The sequence below is a fragment of the Cottoperca gobio genome, chromosome 16, assembly GCF_900634415.1.
Source record: "Cottoperca gobio chromosome 16, fCotGob3.1, whole genome shotgun sequence".
Lineage (NCBI taxonomy): Eukaryota > Metazoa > Chordata > Actinopteri > Perciformes > Bovichtidae > Cottoperca > Cottoperca gobio.
In genome coordinates this window covers 18,447,885-18,472,561 of record NC_041370.1, presented here as the reverse complement: position 1 = coordinate 18,472,561, position 24,677 = coordinate 18,447,885, and the positions used below count along the sequence as shown (strand labels likewise).

Genomic DNA, 24,677 nt, shown 5'->3' with positions numbered 1-24,677 from the left:
CCACACTCTTTGCCGAGATGTTACACAGCAGCACTGCCTCAGGATACCTTGTTCCCCCTTAAATTAAACTATAAGGTTCACCACAGAGTACTCGCTGCGGTCCGGAACCTCCGGGGCTGGAATGGGTCGGACTTGTGGAGCTGGGGCCCGGGCTTCGCCCCCCAGGCAGGTTGATGGAACTGGACCCAGTTCACCGGCGATGAACTGCTCCAGTGCCACCTGCTTTACGACTTTTTTATTTCCCTGATTTATGACTGCAGAAAGGTTTTTCTTTTGACATGAAGACAACTATTTCCTCTAAGAATATTAAAACAGATCTTCCTTTCCTCTTGCAATTGCTGACTTATTGAAGATTATTGCACTGGTACAGGTTTGTGTGAAAAGATTGATTCGTATTGTTTCCAATTATGTCTTTGCGCTTTTTCTCATTTCGTAGATCGCTCGGTTCAGCTTTCGCGGTCTACGGAGGACCCGCCCCCCGCGAAAAATGTATGGTTTATGGTCCTTTGGTTTCATAACATTTGTATCATTAGCTATTCGAGCGAGTTGAAACCCAATACTTACATTTAAAAGTATATCCACTTTCCGCTACTGCTGGATCAGGGGGCTACATTTTTTGTCAGAAAATAACTTCTCTGGGCGCGCAATGAATCTTAGGATACGTGCGGCCGTGAAGAATCCATCAGATGTATCCTCCAAATCCGGGAAAAGAAGGCCGCATATGTCTGCTGCATTTTAAGGAGTCTCCAAAATGCGACAGCCCTGTCACGGCTGCTGTGACGTAATCGGTCTACAAATGCAGCCTCCGAAGGCTGCAGCCCCTGAATTGAGACACAGCTTGTGTGTCGTGCTCCTCTCTGGTGATGATGGCTTGCGGTTAAAATAAATAAATAAATAAATAAACAAATTTGAAAGTGGGGGGGGACACAAACGGGATTTTGAAAATTGGGGGGGGGACATGGAAATTACGGCCATGATTGTAGGTACAGATAAGAACATTTGCTGAGTAATAAAGGTTTGCTGCTTACGCACAGTTAGGCTGAGTGTTTGTATATATTGTAAGTATTTATTACAGTTAACTATAAGGATGTACATGCCTATGATAAATTTACAACATATTTTAATGGGAAATAAAAATTACAAATTGCCATGACATATCATGTATCATGTAATACACTGACTTATTTTTGAATGATCTATTATTTATATATTTTTTAATTCAGTACTCTGCTGAAACCTTAACGTCTACGTGAAACTGGCAGGTAGCCACTTGTTTCCTATCCTCTAACTTGAGAAACACTGGCCAAAGAGACAAACCTCTGAAAGAGTGTGATCTGTAGAGTGCTAGACCGAGGCTATGGCTATAAATAGTCCAGACAGTACAATATACTCTCAATATACTTTATTTATAAAATAAATGTGGTATACAAATTTGGTTAAGAAAATAACATAGTCTTTACATGACTAATAACACCATACATATCACACTATGTTTTTAAAACAGAGCCAGAGCCATTGATGGAACAACTGGCTGTGTCAGCCATATTGGCTGCGCTGTTGCCAAGCGTGATTTTGTGTGAAGCTGGGCATTCCTGTAATTAAACAGAGGGCTTTGGTGCAATTCAGAACTAACTGGAAAAAGCGTAGATGACTTTGTAGTGTGCACTCTCAGATTAGATGCACAAAGGCTCAACCTTTCTTCTTTTACTCATTTAGCATGAGCTAAACAAAGACAATTCTATTTTTAAAGTATCCTTGGTTAGTTTTTTAAAATCTTATACTATGTTAGCATACCTTTAGGAGGGTTAGCGGGTGATTTACAATTCTGTTAAAAGGGCAGCAATATTTCGACAATCGTACAATCAGACAAATATCTTTCAATGGTAAAATGGGACAAAATTCAAAATAAGATTTGACACACTACAAATTGTATAATTATAATCATTTGCTATTCAAACATAAAATATAAAACTCTTCGGATAATACTTGAGTCAACGTCTATATGTGTGTTGGAGCAAGACTGACCTAAGGCTGAACTCTTAAGGCATCAAAGTTGAAAATATTTCAAACAAATAATGTTGAAGAAATATACATTTTTGGAAAGTTGTAGTGGCTACTCGCTACAGTGTTGGAGAGTAATGGATTACATTGCCATCTATGGTTGATTATTTTATCAATAACTTTCAGTCGGATGACTTCAAGTTTACCCATTTAAAAAAACAATAGAAAACTCTTTCCGATGACCAGTTATGTACCTGGTTGAGTTTGATTACCGATGTAGAATGAGAATGGAAATTATTAATTATTTACAACCGCAGAGAAGACAATCATGAGGATGACAATCCCGATGCCGACACCCAGGGCCACGTGGTTCAGTGTCCTGGCCGTCTTGCTGCTACGCTCCGCCGCAAGCTGATTCCCGGTGTGGTTGGCTTCACGGGCCTAAAAGTAAGAAAACATATTTATAATTAGACATAAGAATCAGAATCAGAATCATTTTAATTGCCATGTAGGTTTCCACCTACAATGAATTTGCTCTGTTAATGTTGGTGCATAAATATAAACATTTTACAATTAACAATATATACAAAATATAAACAGTAGGGGTAATGTACAACGCATAACACAAGGACCGCCGGCTGAGCAATACGTTAATGTAACATGTAGAGGGGGGGAGGGAGAGGCAGCGTCAGTGGGGGTCTCTGGCCTTGTTGATGAGGCCGACTGCAGAGGGGAAGAAGCTGTTCATATGACGTGAGGTTTTGGTCCTGATGGACCACAGCCTCCTGCCGGATGGAAGTGACTGATAGCGTCTGTGTCCAGCGTGGGAGGGGTCCACTGCAATCTTACCTGCACGCTTCCGGGTCCTGGAGACGTACAGGTCCTGGAGGGATGGCAGATTGCAGTTGATCACCTTCTCCGCAGAGCGAATGACACGCTGCAGTCTGACCTTGTCCCGGTCAGTGGCAGCAGCGTACCAGATGGTGATGGAGGAGGTGAGGATGGACTCGATGATGGCAGAGTAGAAGTGCCCCATCATTGTCTTTGGAAGGTTGAATTTCTTCAGCTGCCGCAGGAAGTACATCCTCTGCTGTGCTTTTTTGATGAGGGAGCTGGTGTTAAGCTCCCACTTCAGGTCCTGGGAGATGATTGTGCCCAGGAAGCGTAAGGACTCCACTGTGTCCACAGGGGAGTCACACAGGGTGATTGGGGCAGGTGTGGCTGGGCTCTTCCTGAAGTCCACTATCATCCCCACTGTCTTTAGAGCATTGAGCTCCAAGTGGTTCACACTGCACCAGGTCACCAGTTGGTCAATCTCCCACCTGTAGGCCGACTAATCCCCGCCAGAGATGAGTCCGATGAGGGTGGTGTCGTCCGCGAACTTCAAGAGCTTGACGGGCCGGTGACGGGAGGTGCAGCTGTTAGTGTACAGGGAGAAGAGCAGAGGAGGAAGAACGCAGCCTTGGGGGGGGATCCGGTGCTGATGGTCCGGAAGTCAGAGACATGTTTACCCAGATTCACGTGCTGTCTCCTGTCAGACAGGAAGTCTGTGATCCACCTGTAGGTGGAGTCAGGCACGCTCAGCTGGAGGTGCTGGAGAATGAAGTGGAGTGCCATGTTGACAGTATCGTCTACAGACCTGTTGGCTCTGTAGGTGAACTGCAGGGGGTCCAGGAGTGGGTCTGTGATGGTTTTGAGGTGGGACAGGACAAGGCGCTCAAAGGACTTCATTACCACAGAGGTTAGGGCGACGGGTCTGTAGTCATTTATTCCTGTGATCCTTGTTGTTTTGGGGACAGGATGAGTGTGGAGGCCTTGAAGCATGCTGGCACGTGGCATGTCTCCAGTGAGGTGTGAAAAATGTCTGTGAACACTGGAGACAGGGTTTGTCATTGTTGTAACTCACCCTGGTGCGTGATGGTACACAGCTGTCCTCACAGAAGCTGATGTATGACGTCACAGCCTCTGTGTACTCATCCAGACTGTTGGTAGCAGACCTAAAAACAGCCCAGTCAATGCAGTCCAAACATGCCTGAAGATCCCCCACAGCCTCACTGGTCCACTTCTTTGATGTCCTCACAACAGGTTTACAGAGCTTTAGTTTCTGCCTGTATGCAGGAATCAGGTGGACCATGACGTGGTCAGAGTGACCAAGTGCAGCACGGGGGACGGTATGGTTGACTGTGACCGCTGACTGTGGTGTAACAGTGATCCAAAATATCCCCCTCTCTGGTCGGGCATAGTGAGGTTAAAGGTTTTTTAACACTTTCTTTATTGTTTTTTAGCATATATATATAGACACTACACAAAGACCGTACACAAACTTCCACATCCAAGACATAACAAAATGAAGTACATTAAAAGTCGCACAAATAACATAATTAAATTAAATTAACTACACAAACATGTGGGTAGGCTATGTAAGGAAATATACAAACATGTAGGCAGATATGAAAGGCTTCAATCCTTCTCCCAGCATAGGAACATTAATCATCTCCAAGTTGCTGACCCAGAGTGCCCTCTAGATCCGCATGTTCCAGATAGTTAAGGAACGGGGCCCATACTTTTTTAAATAGTTCTTGTTTTCCTTTAATTGAATAGGTTATTTTCTCTAATGAGACACATGCAGACAATTCTTTTAGCCATTTACCAATACTTGGACTGTTTACATTTTTCCATGAAAGTGCTATCCTACGTTTTGCCTGTAGCAGACAGAGATTAAAAAAGATTTGTTCTTTCTTCCTTATGTTGTGTGACCAGATGTTGATGGTAAAATAAGATATATTTATTAAATATGGTGGACAATTTGACAAACAATTGCTTTTAACGACACCACAAAGAACAAAAGGAGGGCTCACGTTTTTATCTTGCTACACTCCCAAACACAATGGAAGAACGTTCCCTTGGATTGTCCACATTTAAGTCTGGGATATTACCATTAAATGTGTTTAGCTTTTCTGGAGTAATATATGTACGCATTAGCCAGTTATATTGTAAGAGCTTAAGACGGGTATTCGCTGTTTGTGATTGCGCTTTCTTGCAGGCACCTTCCCACTCATCAGTTGAAAGGTCTTCTTGCAAATCCTCCCTCCAATTTTTAAGTTTCGCTTCGGAGGACTCAGGGGACGCAGATATAAGCAAGTTATAAAGTGCAGAAATTAAGTTTTTCCCCCTACAGTCTTTTAATATTATTTTCTCTAATGGTGAGTATGGAGGTATAGATAATAATTGTTTTTGGTTTGCTCCAATAAAGCTTCTAATTTGTAAAAATTTGAAAAAATGTTTCTGTGGAATGTTGTGTTTACTTGCAAGCTCCTCAAACGACATCAGTTTATCATCATTGAGCCGATATAGATCCTGAATCTTCTGTACACCCTTATCTGACCAAACCTTAAACCCACTATCAGCTCTGCCTGGAGTGAAGTCATCATGAGAATTGGACTAAAACATGAGAGAGAAAGGGGCTCGCCCAAGTACTTCCTCACTTCATGCCAGACTCTAATCATGTTCCTAGTAAGAGGGTTAGTGTTTTCTTTTGTAAGTTTCTTAAAACTAGTTGAGTACAAATACATGGGAAGAGGTAGCTCTCCAGGCAGGGAGGTTGTCATTTGCAAAATAAAACATAGTAGTCCTTAACTGAGTTTCCCAGTAGTACCAGAGAGGATTAAGACACGCAAGGCCCCCTCTATCATAGGGCATGTACAGGAGGGATAAGCGCAAGCGGGCTCGTTTATTGTTCCACAATTTTTTTTTTAAATAATTTCCTTAACTTTGAAAATAAGTTTGGAGGAGGAGGCAGGGGGATGTTTTGGAATAGATACAGCAACTTGGGGAGTATGTTCATTTTTTATATATTAATTCTCCCAATTAAGGAGATCGACATCTACCAGGCTTCCATCTATCAATTGTGCTGGTAATTGACTCCATAATAGGATCATAATTAGAATTCACCACATCTGTTATATTGGGCACTATTTTTACACCCAAATATGTAAAATTATCTGAAACTTTAAACTGGGAGACTGATGCAGTCGGACTACTTCTCTCTTTGGAATTTAATAACATTATGGAAGATTTGGAATTATTAATTTTGTAACCGGAAAATTCACCAGATTTTCCTATCACTTCTAATAATACTGGAATTGATCTCTCCAACTCCCTGAGAAACACGATGACGTCATCAGCATATAAAGCTAAGCGGTGGTCTGATTGACCTATAGTTATACCAGAGATCTTTGGATGAGACCGAACAGCTATGGCCAGCGGTTCTATTGCCATTATAAAAGAAAGTGGTGATAGAGGACACCCCTGACGGCACCCCTTGTGGATCTTAATTTGTTTCGAGGTTGTATTATTTGTAAGTATTTCTGCAACAGGGTCAGTGTACAACAATTTAACCCATTTACAAAAAAGATTACCACATCCAAAGCGTTCGAGGACATCAAAAAGATATGGCCATTCGACCCTATCTAATGCCTTCTCGGCATCTAACGATAAGAGAGCAGTATCTGGCATTTCCTTTTGGCTATGTAGAATGTTCAGTACCCTCCTGACATTATGAAACCCTTGGCACCCCTTAATAAACCCATTCTGATCTTCCTTAATTATCCCTGGGAGCAGGCCTTCCAACCTTTTTGCAAGGACTTTACATAACACCTTTACATCCGAGTTGAGAAGGCTTATTGGTCTTAGATTCTCACATCTATTGCAGGGTTTCCCTGGTTTTGGTAACAATGTAATCAAGGCTTCTCTCAGTGATGGCGGAAGGATTTCATTTTTAAAAGATTCTAATAACATATTTAAGAGGGGCGTTTGTACTTTATATTTAAACCTTTTGTAGATATCTATAGGTAGGCCATCTGGCCCTGCAGCCTTCCCAGATTTCATGTTATCAATTGCATCAGAGATCTCTTGTAACGATAATTCAGCTTCCAGACTAGGTCTGAGTTCTGCTGGGACACTAGGTATATTTTCTGACAAGCTTTATTGGATTTGGAGCTTGTGTAGTTAATAATTTGGCCTCTAATAAATGCTTTAAAAGCTTACCATCTTATAGATGCTGATGTTTCCGATGTATTTGTCTCAAAATATAAATCAATTTGTTTGCCAAGATACGTGACAAAATCCGAGTCTTGCAAACATTTTTGTTGGAATCGCCATTTAGGAGGATCTCGTCAGCCTTGAGTCAACATAAAGCAGTGAGTTTGGTGCATGGTCCGAAATAAGGATTCCATCATAAGTGCCGTCTTTAATTTTAGAAGCCCAATTTGCTGATGTAAAAAAGTAATCAATACGGGAATAAGATTGGTAAGAAGCAGAATAGCAAGAATACTCTATAGCATCAGGCTTTAATTCTCTCCAGATGTCCTCCAAATTGAAATCTTTCATAATATTAAGTAATACTTCCCTGCTTTTGGTGTCTGATTTATCTATGCCTCCTGACCGATCCTTTGTTGGATCCAATACACAATTAAAAACCCCTGCTATGATGTAATTACCAGTAAATGTTGAAAGCGTATAAAACAGGTCCCTGAAAAACTTTGGATCATCATTATTGGGGGCATATATGTTAACTAGATTCAGGGTTTCTGTTAGTAGAGTACCCTGTACAATTAAGTATCTACCAGCCTTGTCCTTGATTACATTTGTTACCTGAAATGGTACCAATTCGTGAATTAACTCATAACACCCCTAGCCTGAGTAGAAAATGTTGCTGAATACACACATCCCGTCCACCTCCTCCTAATTCTAATATCATCCTTTGGCAGTAAATGTGTCTCTTGCAAAAAAACTATTTTAGATTGCAGACTTTTAACTCTATTCATAACCTGTTTGATTTTTTAACGTTTTTGCAAGCCTCTGCAATTCCAGGAAGTAAATGTAACCTCCACACCTGCGACATGACCTTTGACACAGATTAGGTTACCCACATGTACATGAAAATTAAAAATACATTTAAAAACCTTTAAGAAACATAACACGGATATTCCAAACCACACCCAACCCTGTGAACGTTTAACCCCTTCCCCGAATGCCTCCACCCTAATGGGCAGCCCCCCCCTCCTCATGTTGATTCTTCCTCATCCTCTTACAGTCACTGTACTCATACAGCACGTGCTTCAGCTCGACTATACTTCTATTCCTAACCTTTGTTTTACATTACTAACAACCATGTAATCATAAGAAGTCCCACCATACTTAACTAATGTGCAGTGATCTCAGGAGGAGCCAACATATGTAATGCCGTAACACTCCAGATTATAAAAGTACCAAAATAAAATAAATATACGTTCATTCTTCAATTTCTATACTGAAGGCTCCACATGCCCTTGTCATAAAACGGCACTTACCCGTTTTGTTAAACAACCATTGCAGGGCTTAACACAAATGTAGCTGAATAGCTAGTTATCAGAGACAAATTTAACTTACATCACCAATCAACCTAAGAGATGGCCTCAGTAGTACTTATTAACTCAACCTCATTTAAAGCCATTGTTTCCAAGCTTGTAACTTAAATACGCCATGCAATATTGGTGAGATACTGAGCAGTATGGTGCAAACATAAAAAACAAAATAAAAACAACCCAGAAATAAGTGCTAGGTCAGGGCTAACGTAATTAGCATCCCATGTGTGGTATCAGATCCCAATGTTATATAAACACTCGTGACCACCAGAACATATAAACAGAACATATTGGTCAGTGTCAGTCATTCAGTTCAAGTAGTTCAATATGTCCAGACATATCCAAGATGCCCGACCGCAAATACTTAAAGAAAATAAGTCTTGATACCTGCACACAGTTAGCCCATATTAGCCCTTTAGCCGGTCGCAGCCACAGGTTACGTTACTCAGCCTGTCCCTCCTCTCTTGTAATCCTCTCGATGAAGTTCTCCACAGCAGACGGGTTCTCAAAAGTGTGCGACTTGTCCTTGTAGGTCACCAGGAGCCTAGCCGGCAATAGCATGCCATACCGGATCCCCCGGTTCCGTAGTTTCTGACGGACATTATCAAACATCTTCTGCCGCTTGTGCACTCCTGCAGCCAAGTCAGGATAACATCTCACCTGCTGGTCTTTAAATAGGATCTGTTGTTTTGCCCTGGCTGCCTTCGTTACAACCATCCTGTCCCTGTAGTTTAGGGATTTCATGATCAAAGTTCTTGGTATTTGCATCCCTCCTCTGGCCGGTTCTGTGAGCGCTCTCCAGTATACACTATGAACTTAGCGGTGCCAAATCTAACACATCTGGGATCCATTTTTCAAGGAAAGCACAAGCATCCCCTCTTTCAGCATCTTCTGGCAAGTTCACCACTCTGAAATTAGATAACCTGGATCTTGCCTCGAAGTCTTCAACTTTATCCTCTAGCTTTGTGTTTTCAGCTTCAAGCATGTTCACTTTAGCTCACAGGGAGCTCACGTCGTCCTCGGTAGATGAGATTCTTACTTCCCGTATCTCCTTTCTCATCCCCTGTATTGCTGTTAGCATGCCATCAGGTCTTGTGGAAAAGTCCGACTTTAGAGAGCCTATGGCAATCAGGATTTCCTCCGAGCCTGCTTCCCACCGCCCGGCCATCTCAACAGAGGTCATGGCTGGCGCAATGCTAGCGCTAGCATAACTTTATTTAGCTTCCACGTGTAGCTTGGCTGCTCCGAAGTTTTTTATCTTAGACTGAAGTGGTTTTGGTCGTCCTTTAGCTGATTTTCCTGCTGCAGCCCTGCAAATTAGGATTTAAGACAGAAATTGGCAGAGCACTGATAGTTGCGTCTTCCTAGCAAGCCTCCATAACCGGAAGTCCAAACTACGTTTTAATTGTTTTATTACATATGATGAGATTGATGTACTGAATCTGTGATAACCAGAAATGGGCATCGCATTTTTAAAGTATGTAGTATAGTATGGGCCTAAACATAAGTTCAATAGCAGCCACTGTGGCTACAAGTGGCAATTACAGGACAACGGTGAAAGCAAAACGTAGTCTAACGGTTGTAGAGAAGTAGAGAAGAGCTATTAAGTCAGCAATGACTTCAGTTATACAGAAATATCTTCAGTTTGCTAACATTACCCAGCATGAGCTACTGGTCATACCAGACAAAATAGGAATGAAGAAATGAAACCTCTTCAAATGAAAAAGGGTATGTTTTCCTTATGAATTCAATATTAAACTTTCTTCTTTAAAAAGTCTCTTTAAACTCGTGTGTGTGTGTGTGTGTGTGTGTGTGTGTGTGTGTGTGGTGCGTGTGGTGTGTCTTTGGGGAGTGTTTCAGTTGATATGACGAGCAGCTAAAGTTAAGTAGGAGAATTTCGAAATATTTTCAAGGACATTTGACTTTTTGTGTGTTTTCAATTACCGTTTTCCAGGATGCGTGGGAAAACTGAACTGAAATTTTTTGTCTCCAAGAAAATAGCTGGCTCTTAGTGCTCCACTATGTTCACCAGCTATGTGACAGCTGCTTAAAGTAGAATTAGAAGAATGTTTCAGGGTCCAGTAAAACAGGGAAATGCAGTATTGGCAGAAAAACTTTGAAGTTGCACAACAAACATTTCAGTAGGGGTGTTTGTCACTAGTATGATGGAATGTGAGTGTTGGCACGCAAAGAGAAATACCTTAACGGATAAGACAAGAAGAAGAATCCAGGCCTGCCCTGGTTTGGTGGAATAGCATGACTTAGACCATGTCCACAGTAAGACAGTGTGAACATGTATTAATGTTATTAATGATGTCGTAGTAATATGAATACAATTTAAAAAAGGCATAATTTTCTCTCAACTTAGAGCTTCCGTCTACAAAACACTCTCCAGTTAAATTTAAAATGAAAGAAAATGTAGGTCTTTAAAACCACTCATACCTTCTCATGCCCACTGCTGAGGAGCAACTGAAAGTCCTTACTGGTTACATGTTCCTCTGGGTAAACTGTAATCTGTCAGATTTTTAAAAGCAAGTTTCATTTAGAAGATTTGGTACAGTTTGTAGAGCTAGGAGGCCCCAGCTCTAATCCCTTTTTCATTCCCTCTATTTAAATACCATTCAGTGTGCAAATGAAGGCGGAAGAGAAAAAAGTATACCCCAATATTGGGGAAAAAACTCCATAAAAAGGACATAAGATTGTTTTCTTAAAAAAAAAAATGATAAAAAGGTGGTTTCACTGGTGTCCAATTTAATCAAAACATGTGCTGTTAGATTTAAACATGACGCAAGAGGCATGTGGTTCATTTTAAAAGAAAGGTGACGTCCCAATCCAACGCTGTTCTTTACTATTTCAAAAGGAAGCTCAACTAAGCGAACTAAGCTTTAGCTTTAATGTTTTTAAAGTTGTTTAGACAGGTAGAAATTTGGAACAAAAGTTATCTTTATGACTCTTAAGTATTGCGAAGGTGTGTTAAAGCTCATTATATCAGAAGTCAGAAGACTACAGACATGTTTTTCCCTTCTAAAAGCTTTTAACTTGAGAAAAACTTGAAAACCAAATAAAAGCAGAATATATATAGAATGACAACCATTACATCTATAGAACGGCAAGATCTTTGACTTTCCATTAGAGCAATTTTTAACATAAACATAAACCTCTCCTTGAAACCACAACTTTTACTCTACGTTTTTTTTAACCTATTAAAAAACCTGAGAAATAACATATCAATTCGAGATGTTGTTGTTACTGTAGGATAGAACCAGGCTCGCTGTTTACCTCTGCTTCCAGTGTTAAGATAAGATAAGATAATTTAAGATAAGATAACTGGCTGTTGGCTATAGCTTCATACAGCTTCGTAGTTTCATACATATATAGTTTTTACTTTAACTCACAAACACAATTGCTTAGTTTTCCTCTCATCTAATTTCCTTTTATTTATTAATTACATTTAATTAAATAGTACATTTCAACCAGAGAAATTAGAAACTAGATTTGTTTGACAATGACTACGTAGTTTATTTCAGAAAAGTTAAATGCTCATGGTCACTAGTAACAAGGGCATATTTTAGAGCTGGAATACGGCAAAGGGCGATTAGATAACACCCTCAGAGTCGTCATCACCCTCACCGTCATGACGACTCTCGGACTCCCGGTTGCTTTCAGTAAATTAAAAGCATACATTTTGCTGCTTCAACAAGATTAGACAGCTCAATCAATTTGTGCAAACAAGGGCAACTCTGTCCCGAAGCCTGAATCAAGGAAAGATGTTGACTGGAGCTGTTCCCAGTGCAGTACTGCCACATCGCTACAAGGTTTAGTGCTTTAATGTAGTCGCAGTTTATTATTCTTCCACTGTTGTGAAATGTTATGGAAGCTAATAAGTAAATTACTCATGTTTTATATATAGTGTGGTCAATTATTCTTTCAACAAGTTGTTTAGCCCCAATACATACTTCCTACTAACTGATTATATGTAATATGCCATCAACTATAATTATATAACAGACTCTTCAAAGTGGATCAATTAGGTGCAATTTCCACTATCATGCAACATCTAGATTTTTATTATTTTATCACTATCGGAAGATTTAGACAGTGATGATGAATTACAGTAATGAGATCACAACAGTAACAGTTTTTCCTCATTTAGCAGCGGTGCCAAAATCTATATCAAAATCTCCCCAAACGCAATATCCTCACTTTCTCTACTTTAAGCAGACCGAGTAAGGGACAAGCGAGGATTATAAAATATATTTATAAAACACCCCCAGATATTTCCACAGTTTAGCAGTCTGTGATTGCTTATTGGTCGTTCGAAAGAGCTGCTGGCGGCAACGAAGGCTCCACTGACGGTCTCACTGCATATTATAACGAAGTTCAGCAAAGACGGAGAGGTGACGCTAAACATGATGCAAGGTCACTGTAGAAACGTTAGCAAATATCAGATCAAATTCACAGTTTATTAATGAATGTAACATTAGGCCTATGCCTAGATGGTGCAAGTTTTTACTTTACTTTCGTTATGATTTGATTATCTAAACTAAACTTGTTTGTATTGTGGTAACAGCTAATAGAGTTTGCTACTTAACTAACATTAGGGACATCAATAAAGTCTACCAATTTCCTCTACATGTTTATTAAATATCTAACACAAATTCAAATATATTTCAACTTGTGTATTCATTTTTGAATGAATATTTTTATGTCAAATATGTCAATGTTGACTGACCTACATAGCACACATTTTTTCAAAATGGGATCACTCGATCTCTGTACACTTAGCTTGTTAGTCAAATTATAAATGTCAGAATCTCTATTTCGGGGGAAGGAATTGAATTTCAAAAGGATACAGTATATCTCAAAAGTGAGTACACCCTTTAGATTTTTGCAAATATTCTGTTATATCCTTTCAGGGGATAACATTATCCTACTGAAACTTTGATATAACTTAAAGTAGTCAGTGTGCTGCTTGAATAACAGTATAGATTTATTGTCCTTTGAAAATTACTTAGTACACAGCTGTTAATGTCTAAACAGCTGGCAACAAAAGTGAGTACACCCCATAGTGAACATGTCCTAATTGTGCCCAATGATGTTGTTTTCCCGCCCTGGTGTCATGTGACTCGTTAGTGTTACAAGGATTCAGGTGTAAATGATAAGCAGGGCTGTTAAATTTGGTGTTTTGGGCACAATTCTCTCTGAATGCTGGACAACATGGCACCTCATGGCAAGGAACTCTCTGAGCGGCTGAAAAAAAGGATTATTGCGCTTCACAAAGATGGCCTTGGCTATAAGAAGATTGCCAACACCATGAAAATGAGTTGCAGCACAGTGGCTAAGATCATACAGCGGTTTTCCAGGACAGGTTCCACTCGGAACAGGCCTCGCCAGGGTCGACCAAAGAAGTTGAGTCCACGTGCTCAGCGTCATATCCAGAGGTTGGTTTCCAAAAATAGACGTGCGAGTGCTTCCAGCATTGCTGCAGAGGTTGCAGAAGTGGGATGTCAGCCTGTCAGTGCCCAGACCATACGCCGCACACTGCATCAAATCGGTTTGTATGGCCGTCGTCCCAGACAGAAGCCCCTTCTGAAACCGATGCATAAGAAAGCCCGCAAACAGTTTGCTGAAGACAATGAATCCAAGAACATGAGTTACTGGAACCATGTCCTGTGGTCTGATGAGACCAAAATAAACCTGTTTGGGTCAGATGGTGTCCGGCGTGTGTGGCGGCACCCTGGTGAGGAGTACCAAGACAAATGTGTTTTGCCTACAGTCAAGCATGGTGGTGGCAGCATCATGGTCTGGGGCTGCATGAGTGCTGCCGGCACTGGGGAGCTGCATTTCATTGAGGGACACATGAATTCCAATATATACTGTGACATCCTGCAGCAGAGCATGATCCCCTCTCTTCGGAAACTGGGCCGTAGGGCAGTTTTCCAACATGATAATGACCCTAAACACACCTCCAAGATGACAACGGCCTTGCTGAAGAAGCTGAAGGTTAAGGTGATGGACTGGCCAAGTATGTCTCCAGACCTAAACCCAATTGAGCACATGTGGGGCATCCTCAAGAGGAAGGTGGAGGAGTGCAAGGTGTCCAACATCCGTGCGCTCCGTGATGTCGTCGTGGAGGAGTGGAAGAAGATTCCAGAAGCAACCTGTGCAGCTCTGGTGAATTCCATGCCCAGGAGGGTTAAAGCAGTGCTAGATAACAATGGTGGTCACACAAAATATTGACACTTTGGGCACAATTTAGACATGTTCACTATGGGGTGTACTCACTTTTGTTGCCAGCTGTTTAGACATTAACAGCTGTGTACTGAGTAATTTTCAAAGGACAATAAATCTATACTGTTATTCAAGCAGCACACTGACTACTTTAAGTTATATCAAAGTTTCAGTAGGATAATGTTATCCCCTGAAAGGATATAACAGAATATTTGCAAAAATCTAAAGGGTGTACTCACTTTTGAGATATACTGTATATTGCCTAATATTTACCAGGAAGAAGGCAGAAACACTTGTGAAACAGTGTGTGGTGGGTGCCTTTGGAAACTTCCAATAATATACCTATAATTGTTTCGCAGTTCGATTACAGCAAGTAAATATCTTTAACATGTGCAGACCCAGGGTGCCAATAGTGGTTGTGTTCAGTGATCTGTGGTTTGTGCTTAAAAAAACATAAAACAGTTTATTTCAGCAGCGGAAATAACTTGATTCTAAGAAGGCTAAATAAAGGGCTATCAATTAATAGTCCCTGCAAACTAAAGTATTAGGAATATATTCATATAAAACTATAATTCATGCTGGAACCCTGAAAGCTGTTACGCCTCAGACACAGGGAAGGAAGACTCATACGCACGACTCCGGACACAATGGTAAAGTGTGAAAAAACAATACTTTACTTCCGTAAAACAGAATATTAACTCAAAGCGCTCACTAGGAGGATAAACAAAGTTCTCTGAAAAAAACACACTGGTACTTGGCACACTGGAACTCACACATGCTATGACAAGGATAAGACAAGACGAACTGACACACAACAAGGGGAGACAGGACAATTTATACAAGAGGTGAGTGGGAACAGGGGAAAACAATCTGGGGCGGGGCAGACGCTGACGATGGTGGGAAACCACACAAAGACAGGAAGTAAACACAAGACATGACACAAGGGAGGTGAACTCTACAAAATAAAACAGGAACACAAATCCAGAGTCATGACAAAAGCATTTGGCTATGTACCGTTTAATTCTGGGACAAAAGTACAAATCACAGCAGGTTATTCAAATAATATCTATTAAAGTAAAGGCCACGAAACCAAGTCAGAAGATTTCTAGAAGTGAAAGTAATTTTACAACCGTAGATAAACCCAGCTGTGCAATTCCACTGAGTGACTTGTCCCTTCACAGCCATTATCACGAAAGAGTGAGCATGTTCGATTGAATTTCTCCTCCACACCAAAGTAGCAGACATCTGATATCAGTCAGAAACACCCAGCTGAGCTCTGCTTATAGCGCAAAGATTTTAAAAAAATGTACACCCCATTTTATGAAGTGAATAGTGTCAGTGTTCTGATAAATCTATTATCTAACTATAAAATAGGAAGAAAGCATGGCAGATTACAGAGTCTTCAAGTCATGTTTCAAAATCTCAAAAGTGACAAGTTAAGTAAGTTAGATAAAGAGTAACTCAACATATATACTTCTACAACAACAAAAATATGCTTTATATTAATGGTCCATAAATTCTCCTCATGATCCCAATCACATAAACAACCCGAAGCAGCAAGGCATACTTAACTTTACCCTCTCCTAAAAAACAATGCCTACTGAATCCTCATTGAACAAATGATCTTCTGAAACAAAAAGGTTTTATACAATGAACATATAAGCCCTTGACATGGATGTAAAGGGTCTCGAATGCATCTTAGAATCCTTAAATGATATTATACAGACATACACTGCTGCTTAAATTGCATTTGAGGCTTTTTGCAGATTGGCTGTCGACATTAATGTCAGCCCGTCGGATTTTTCCTTCAGTATGTGCTCTGTCTGTGAGTGGGTGTGTCTGCCTGTCTGAGTCATTGTGAGGAAAGAAGGGGCTGGGAGAGCAGAGGGCTGATATTTGTGAGAAAACTGCAGAGAGCAGAACTGAATAGAGCTGATGAAAGAGAGGATGGAACAGATACCAACAGCATGCAGAGCCTTTGTCACACACACAAAGACAAAAAGAAAGTCACGATGGCGGAAGGGAACACAGACATGTGATTTTTGCATTTTACGCTCTGTCTCCGTCTTTATATTTTAACAATGTCCTTAAACATTTCACTTCAACCAAACATCCCCCTCCCCTAACTTTCATTCCAACATGTTGACCACCGATTCAGCCTCGAGCCTTCCTCTGATTGGCTGATGGCTCAGTCAACGGGGAAACACATTCCACTCTGCTCTCTGTCTCTCCTGTTGACACGTGTACTTGTTTTTCGTACTAAACAGTCAGAGATGCATACACATACACACATATATATATATATATATACATTATATATATATATATATATATATATATATATACACACACACATATATCTTTTTAAAACCTAAATTGAGCTTTCTTCAAAGTCTATAACAGTTAGGAGATTTTTCCTGAGCAAACATTTTAGCTTCAGAATGCTGTGTTGTTTTATTGCAATCACTTACAGCACGCCATGCTACAGAGTGCTCAATGATCTCAGCCGCCTTGACTGTCAGGCAACAGGTGTTTGACTTCATGTTGTTCTCTGCAGCTCAGGGGTTTAATACATAGCTGCCTCCAGTGGGACATGAATCCCTAAAGTTGGCATCGTAACAGCGTGCAATGCTCTTGATAAGCAATGCATTCCTAGGGTTATAATATTTGGACTCATTCGGATAGTCGGCTGGGAGATGGCTGTATTCAATCTCTCATGAAATGGGAAGTTGATTAGTTTAACGTGTAAAGAGGAGCAAGAGGAAATGATCTAATGCTGCAAATATGCTGAAACGAACTTCTGAAATACAACTACAGTGCAACAATCAAGTTTTTCCATCATGATGTGGGGTTATTTTATCATTTGCAGATAACTGCTTTGCACTGTAAATACCCCCAGCTAGTTATTATCTGGATGTTCATCATAGGTAGATAGTTTTGGGAAACAAAAGACCATTTGATGATGCTTTCACAGAAGCGAGGAGTGGCTTGGAGCGGTACAAACAGACTGCTGATGTCGGATCCTGACAAAAGCATCTCTTGTCCGGACACTCCAGTAGCTGCTGTGTTGAGAATTTAAACTCTCAAGTCTCATTCTGAGTCCAGCAGAAAGTTATTCTCTTTTCTCCACATTATCAAAGTCGTCCAAAGAGAGAACTGGCACACAATGAGTTCTTGATTGATTGTCCAAGTATTGCTTTTCTCAGCAGGAAAGCTTTCAAAAAAGAAAAACTTGAAATTGAAATGAAGTCCAAACTGGTTTGCTTGAGAAGTCACTTTGCCCTCCTCCATAGAGGCTAAAATGCCTGAGAGATAATGTGAAGTTAGAGAGATTCCAGCAGCCAGCTCCACATCTCCCCACCACTCCCCCTCTCCAGATCTGTTATTTCCTTTCTTGGTTCCATCTCTGCCATCTTTTCCGTTTAGCCTTCTAGATATAAGCTTTGATAGTTTGATACACACACAAAATGGCCACTTCTTTCAGTTATTCTTTAGCTGGTATCCTTCTTTAGCATCTCTCTGGGCTCCATCTCTGCACTTTTCACCCAGCTTATTATGTAAGCCACAAAAGAGAATAATGGGGACACAATGAGATACATACTAACAGTAACTGTTTTCTCTCTCTCTCTCTCCCCTTTGTCACTTTCACCTTTCAAGGGAAATCTAGAGAGGCTCCCTCGTCGTGCCAGACTGATCTCGTCCTAATGACCATGTAATGTGTAGCATTAATGCTATTTAAAATGGTAATTACAGTTCCAGGCTTTGCAGAAAAGTCAGTGTTTGTGAGAAGAACTGCATACTACTTGTGATGCAAAAGTGTACATAATAACCATTTCCCTGAGCAATAACAAACCCAGAAAAACATTTGATGTTAGGGAAAGTATGATTCTTCCTTCCTGTCTGTTAGCCATTTTCATCTTAACCACACACTTCCCAAAACCAACATTTTCAGAGTATTTTCAGAGTACCGGTATTATGTTGCGTTCATTATGTATAACGTTCAGGTTGCAGCAGGTTGGTGTTTGTGCTATAGCAGAGTTCCCTACCACTTCCTGGCATGGCTTTATATGTGTTAGTGGGCTCATTGAGATCAGAGAATGCGAGTGGGTGTCTGTTTGCCAGATGCGTAACTGAGAAGGAAGGAGGGGCAGAAAGAGGGACAGAAACTTACAGAAGGGACCGGAAAAGCAACAGACAATAGTCAACAGTGGTCTGAATAGCAGGAAACACTACAGGGACATAAAGTTAAGTCACCCACGAGGCTGTACTGACGATCAACAAACGATTTCCAACGGTTCGCCAAATCTGATGTAATCTGCTGATTGCAGTATTAACCCTGCATGGTTGAATACTGTTAATTGAGATTCTCTTATTTCCCAGGAATAAGCGTCAAAATATACTAATAAATATAAAATATCCCTTTTCCCACAATATAATACCGGTGGGAAACCAGGATTATTAGCATGTGTGTTTGTGTCTTTGTGGAAAGGTGTGTCCACATACTGAGGACAATTGTTCATACTATACAATACAACTACAATAAATCAATTTGTATGTATTCCACGTAATTGTGAACCAGGAAGTTTAAAGAGTGAAGAAGTCAGTGTAGGGAGGAGGTCGGAGTGGGTCCAAACACACCTGACGCTGGATATTCGTAGGAAAGCGCACGAAAAATAAGGAAAAACGTACTCATACGAACCGTTGCATGAGTACATTGACACTCTTGCAAACTCAAAGGGAGCGTAATGTTAAGCAGAACTTTCATGCATATGAACATTTTGCAAATTAGAATGAATGCCATTTCATGAATAGTTATATCAGTCCTGTGTTTCTCAGGTAATAAAAGTTTCAACCCAAGTTAAAATAGGCCTTTTTATTGTTAGACATAAACAATGCCAGATGACTGCTGAGATGACCTAAAGATTTAATGACTTCCAGCCAATCACCCAACCAAAACCAAAAGTCACCCAGCAGCCACAGTCTCCTCAGTGGCGAGGCAAATCTTACGGTGAAAGTCTTATCTACCAGTCAGCCTGTCTGAAGCGGGAAATGCATCATGGAAACGGCAGGCAGCTACAGCTGTTTACATAACAGCCAAGTTCTTACAGTGGGTACACAGCTTTGTATTGTTTCTGATCTTGTCTGATCGCCAACGGAAAATCTAATTTAATTATATCTATTACTTTTGCAATGTACCACAATACCTTAGACAACGTGACTCTGGGACATTCATGGGTGTTCTGTTTCAACACTGCTCTGCTATTCATTCATGCAGCTACAATCTTAGAGAAAGTGTGTATAAAGGAAAGGAAAGCTTCTCTAAGAAATGTTCAATCTATTTACGGCAAAACTCCTTTTCACATAAATCCCTCTTTACCCAGAGCCCTTAAAGATGGTATCACAAATATATGGTTTACAAAACCTTTGGCAATTTGTTTAAAGATAAAGGAACTTCTGAAGAGCTCTCCTCCCAGTACACTCACTTTTTCAAATACCTCCAGGTTAGGAACAAGAACAATATGGCCATTTACAATCATTCAAAGAATTACCTCTAGATAAACTTGTTTGTGACAAAAGGGGAGTGAGAGGGTTTATATCTTCAAATCATACAGTGGGAAGTTTCAGAAGTGAAAAGCAAATGGGAAGTTGAGTGTAATTTTGAAGAAGAGGGAAGCACTGTGTAGGGGTAGTCAGTATTTCTCCTTTACCACAACTCCTAGCAGGCTGCACAGAATAAATCCTAAGTGCTCCCAGTTCTGCCCAAGATGTAAAACTGGTATAGGCACACTAACACATATGTACAGGATGTGTGTAGGTTTTGGGGATATGTGGTGGTGGTTACAAAACCACTAAGGATAATATTTTAATGTTAGGGACGAACAATTAATAGGGATTTTATCTAAATATGGACTAGTGCAATATCCACATTGCCGCATTGAACCGTATTCTACAGACTGAAGAAAAATAAATCTTCTCCCTGCAATATGTAATGAATCATATCACAACTACAATACCAGTCAAAATAATCGCAATTAGATATTTTTTCCAAATTGTTGTCCTAGTGTCAAGCTGTTACTGAGACAAAGTGTTAGTTGTGTGAATGTGTGTTTGGTTTACTTTTTATTGCATCATAGTCTAGTCGGCTCAGGCCTGCAGTGTTGGGCCTCACTGAGTATCTGTTCATGTATCAGCCTTGAAAGCAGGGGCCAAACAAGGCTGTGGTCTGAAAGTCTGCTTCAAATTACAGTCGCAGTATTCTGTCTCTAAGATGCAGACGAGCACCAGTCACACGACCTACTGGCCAAAAATGTGTTTAAATGGACTTTGCTCTGCACATATTAAACAGAGACGGTTCAGGAGAGGACTGTGCTCTGACATAATGTAGGAACAGCAGAGAGTTATTACTGATCGGAGGACAGACATAGAAACAAGTGGCTATCTATCTATAAGTCTAAAAATAGAATTACCGCTATAGAAGGTATGCCACAATAAGTTGTTTGCCTCCAGCGATCACCCTGGCACACACACGCATGCAGACTAAACACAGTATAGTACAATGACTTTGCAACATTAAATGACTTGTAAGTTTTTTGCAGTATATGATTTATTTGCATACTTTTGAGCATGATACATTTTATCGTATTAAAAGATATTTCACAGCACCTTTAAAGCTTCAGAAAAGTCAACTATCCATGCACAAGTAAGACTCAGTGCATGCACTTCAATGTTTTAGGGCCAAATAAATGTTATATTTGGCATGTATTCATTTTAAGAGATGTGTAGGAAGTCACACAAGAGTGTTTCCCTTCTAAGAATTAAACACAGACCACATGGAAACAATCAAACAACATTTCCTCTGAAAGAAGTGTGTATTTCCTTAGGCCAGGAGTCGGCAACCTTTACTATCTGAGCCATTTTGCCCCTCTTCCACCAAATAAGATTTGTCTGGAGCCGCAAAACATATTTGATAACACGGCTTATAGATTTAATATATAGTTATACTATATTTGTTGCATTTATGAAATTACAAAATTACAATAAAAGAAACTGTTGCTATTTTTATCTGTTTTAACAAAGGAAAACACCAAACTCTTGTGAAGAGAAGGAACAAATACACTGGCATGTTTCGGCCTACTTTGAAATAAATTACACGCAGAACTATGCCGGTATATTTGAGTCCTCCCCATATTTGTTGAATAAAATAAAATAAAAAATACATTATAAAGATGAAATGAATAAAAAATGTAGCCCACTTTGAAATAAAGCTGCAGCCTAATATCTTAAAAAGAGTAAACATAAATAAATAGGCCAGTTTGTAGTTAATTATGTCCGTTTCAGTGTGTTTTCATCCACATGGAGGTGGTGATCACATATCACAGGTCAGCCAGCATTGTTGACAGGGAAAGCAAATGTATCTGTCCACGCAGAATTTAACAATTTTCCTCCGAAACTTATCTTTTTTTGGTTTTATCCATGGTTAGCATACCGAGTTAGGCGGGGGTCTGCAACTCAAGATAAGCCACCTGCAGGGAAAGGCAGCGCACCCATAGACGCAGGAGAATGTGACGCATTTTTTAGTTGACGAAATATTAAAAAAAAAAAAACAGTTTCAGTGTCATAATATCACCTCAAACTCCAAGATAAGAGGTGTTCCCTTTGAAAGATTGTCCACTGTGCAACAAAAAATACATGTTCCATGTTTTGTTTTGTCAAAGCTACAGGGAGCCACTACAGAGGGGTTAAAGAGCCACGTGGCTCCTGAGCCGCAGGTTGCAGACCCCTGCCTTAGGCCAAATATATATATATATATATATATATATATATATAAATATATACAGCATGTAACCCAGGCATCCTCTCTCTCTCTCTCTCTCTCTCTCTCTCTCTCTCTCTCTCTCTCTCTCTCTCTCTCTCTCTCTCTCTCTCTCTCTCTTTCTCTCTCTCTCTCTTCCTCACAGACCTCCAATTCCAGTAACAGTCTGTCACTTCCCCAAACTGGGCACTCTTGCACACACACACACACACACGCACACACACACACAACAGAGTTATGTGCATATTTACCTTGGACTAGATGAATGTTTACAACACAAATAGTTTCCTCAAATCATCTGGGGCTATAATATAAACTGTGATAGAGAAGGTAGAAAGCTCGTCACAAGCTATTCTTTAGCTGAATAGAGGCTTTTCATTTTATACATTTAAAACAATCTCATCAATCCACTGTCATTATCACAAGACACAAAGTACTAACGATACTACTGCAGTATCATTAGTGCTATTGGAATTATTAGACATCTTTCCATCTCTGCAGTCATTGGGAGTAGTTGTTTTACTCCATTTATTTTGGAGTATTCAGACTTTTTGGTTAGTAAGCCAATAATGTTATTCTTACAATAATTTCACTATATGAATACAGAAATGTGTGATGCAAGCTGTTTCTTAATGTATTTTACTCAAAGCTAGAGTTGGTAATCTTGAGAAGCTAGCAAGAGTATGGTAGATTTTGAAATAATCCATTTTCAAAAACCCACCCCTAGTGTTGCAAACCCTTTCCCAATGAAAGTAGCTCGCAGCAATTGCTCCAATAATCGCTAAATCTGGCGAGTTGCCAACACTGACACTGACTTTTCAGGCCTCCCTCCAGAGCCACTGCCCCAAAATCGATTATTTGAACTAAATTAAATGATTGGATGGATTTATTATAGTCCTGCAACAGCCACAGATACCAGTTTTTGTCAGAGCATAAGATATAAAAAATAAGAATAAGAATCAGAATTCCTTTATTAGTCTCACGACGGGGAAATTCACATGAAGAAGATTACCAAGATTATTTAGAATTAGATTGATAGTTTTACTCTGTGTATCCATGCTCCGGTCCGTACAGTATAAACAAGGGAATCAAACTCACTGAGATGGAGTAGATGAGGGCAGCGATTCCCAGCGGCAGGCAGCAGCACACCAGGGTGAAGATGGAGTAACACAAGTAGTCGTTGACAGGGTTAGGCAGCGGGACTTGAGTCACGTAGACTGTGGGCTGGACAGTGACCAAGTCCTGATGCCCTGGGTACTGCTGACCCATGGGGTACGGCTGACCCATGGGGTACGGCTGACCCATGGGGTACGGCTGTTGTCCGGGTGCACCGCCATACTGCGGTGGGGGTCCATAGCCCTGCAAACCACACACAGGAATTACAACGTGATTAATTTATTCACAATAAGCGCTTATCTGTCAAGGAAAATAGACAAATATTTAAGATAATTTCACAAACTCTTCAATGACTAACTTGTTACCGTGTAGTACAGTCGATATAACTACAATATATGTTAGGCTTAGGACAGAAAAGACAAATACAGATGTTGTGCTGCCTACCTGGTTCTGTGAGTATTCCGGGCCGGGCTGAGGGTATCCCGGGTGCGGCTGATCCTGGTAGGGCGGAGGGGGCACATGGCCCATAGAGGATTTCTCATCAGCCCATCCCGCTGGAGGAGCGCTCGCAAACTTACTGGGGTCCATAATGCAACAGCTTGTGCTTTCAGAGTAAACTAATTAATAAGTAAACTAACTTTTTACCGCCGGACTAAATATTTTCTTGAAGTAGGCTTATTTAACAGAACTTTTCCAACTCCACACAATTATCCTTATTCCAGCCCTGCTGCTATAAAGTGAATCGTCCACTTTTGGTGGTAGGATGCAGTTATTTGTCAGAACTGTTAAATCGAGAATAACGATTGAGGGAATTCCGCTCATGACTTTCAAATTAAAAGCATCGTTGACCATGAACAGTTCTCCAGCAAAAGTGAAGCTACAGTATGTCATAATATAAGATTAACTGAGAAGATAAAACTTAAAATAAATGGCTCTTCATCCTCAGCCTTAAGCCTCGCACCTTAACCAAAAACACAATTACACATTTCAGACGTGTTACCCCGAAATAATTTAGGCCTTTATTTTGTAATGCCAACTCGTCTAATTTCAGGTCATATTCTGGCAACCAATGGCTGGTTTAATGCTACCGTCTCCCCCATTGCAGTCATTCC

At 40.4% G+C, this 24,677-nt stretch overlaps 1 protein-coding gene across 1 annotated transcript; it reads right to left on the bottom strand.

Moving 5' to 3' along the window:
- Positions 1-1,387: 1,387 nt before the first annotated feature.
- On the bottom strand, positions 1,388-24,633 carry LOC115021697 (proline-rich transmembrane protein 1). The gene is made up of 3 exons (XM_029452298.1): positions 24,010-24,633; positions 23,548-23,808; positions 1,388-2,442 (listed from the first exon to the last, which is right to left on the bottom strand). Exons 1-3 carry the CDS (start codon positions 24,151-24,153, stop codon positions 2,299-2,301), a joined length of 549 nt encoding a protein of 182 aa, XP_029308158.1. The 5' UTR covers positions 24,154-24,633; the 3' UTR covers positions 1,388-2,298.
- Positions 24,634-24,677: the final 44 nt, after the last annotated feature.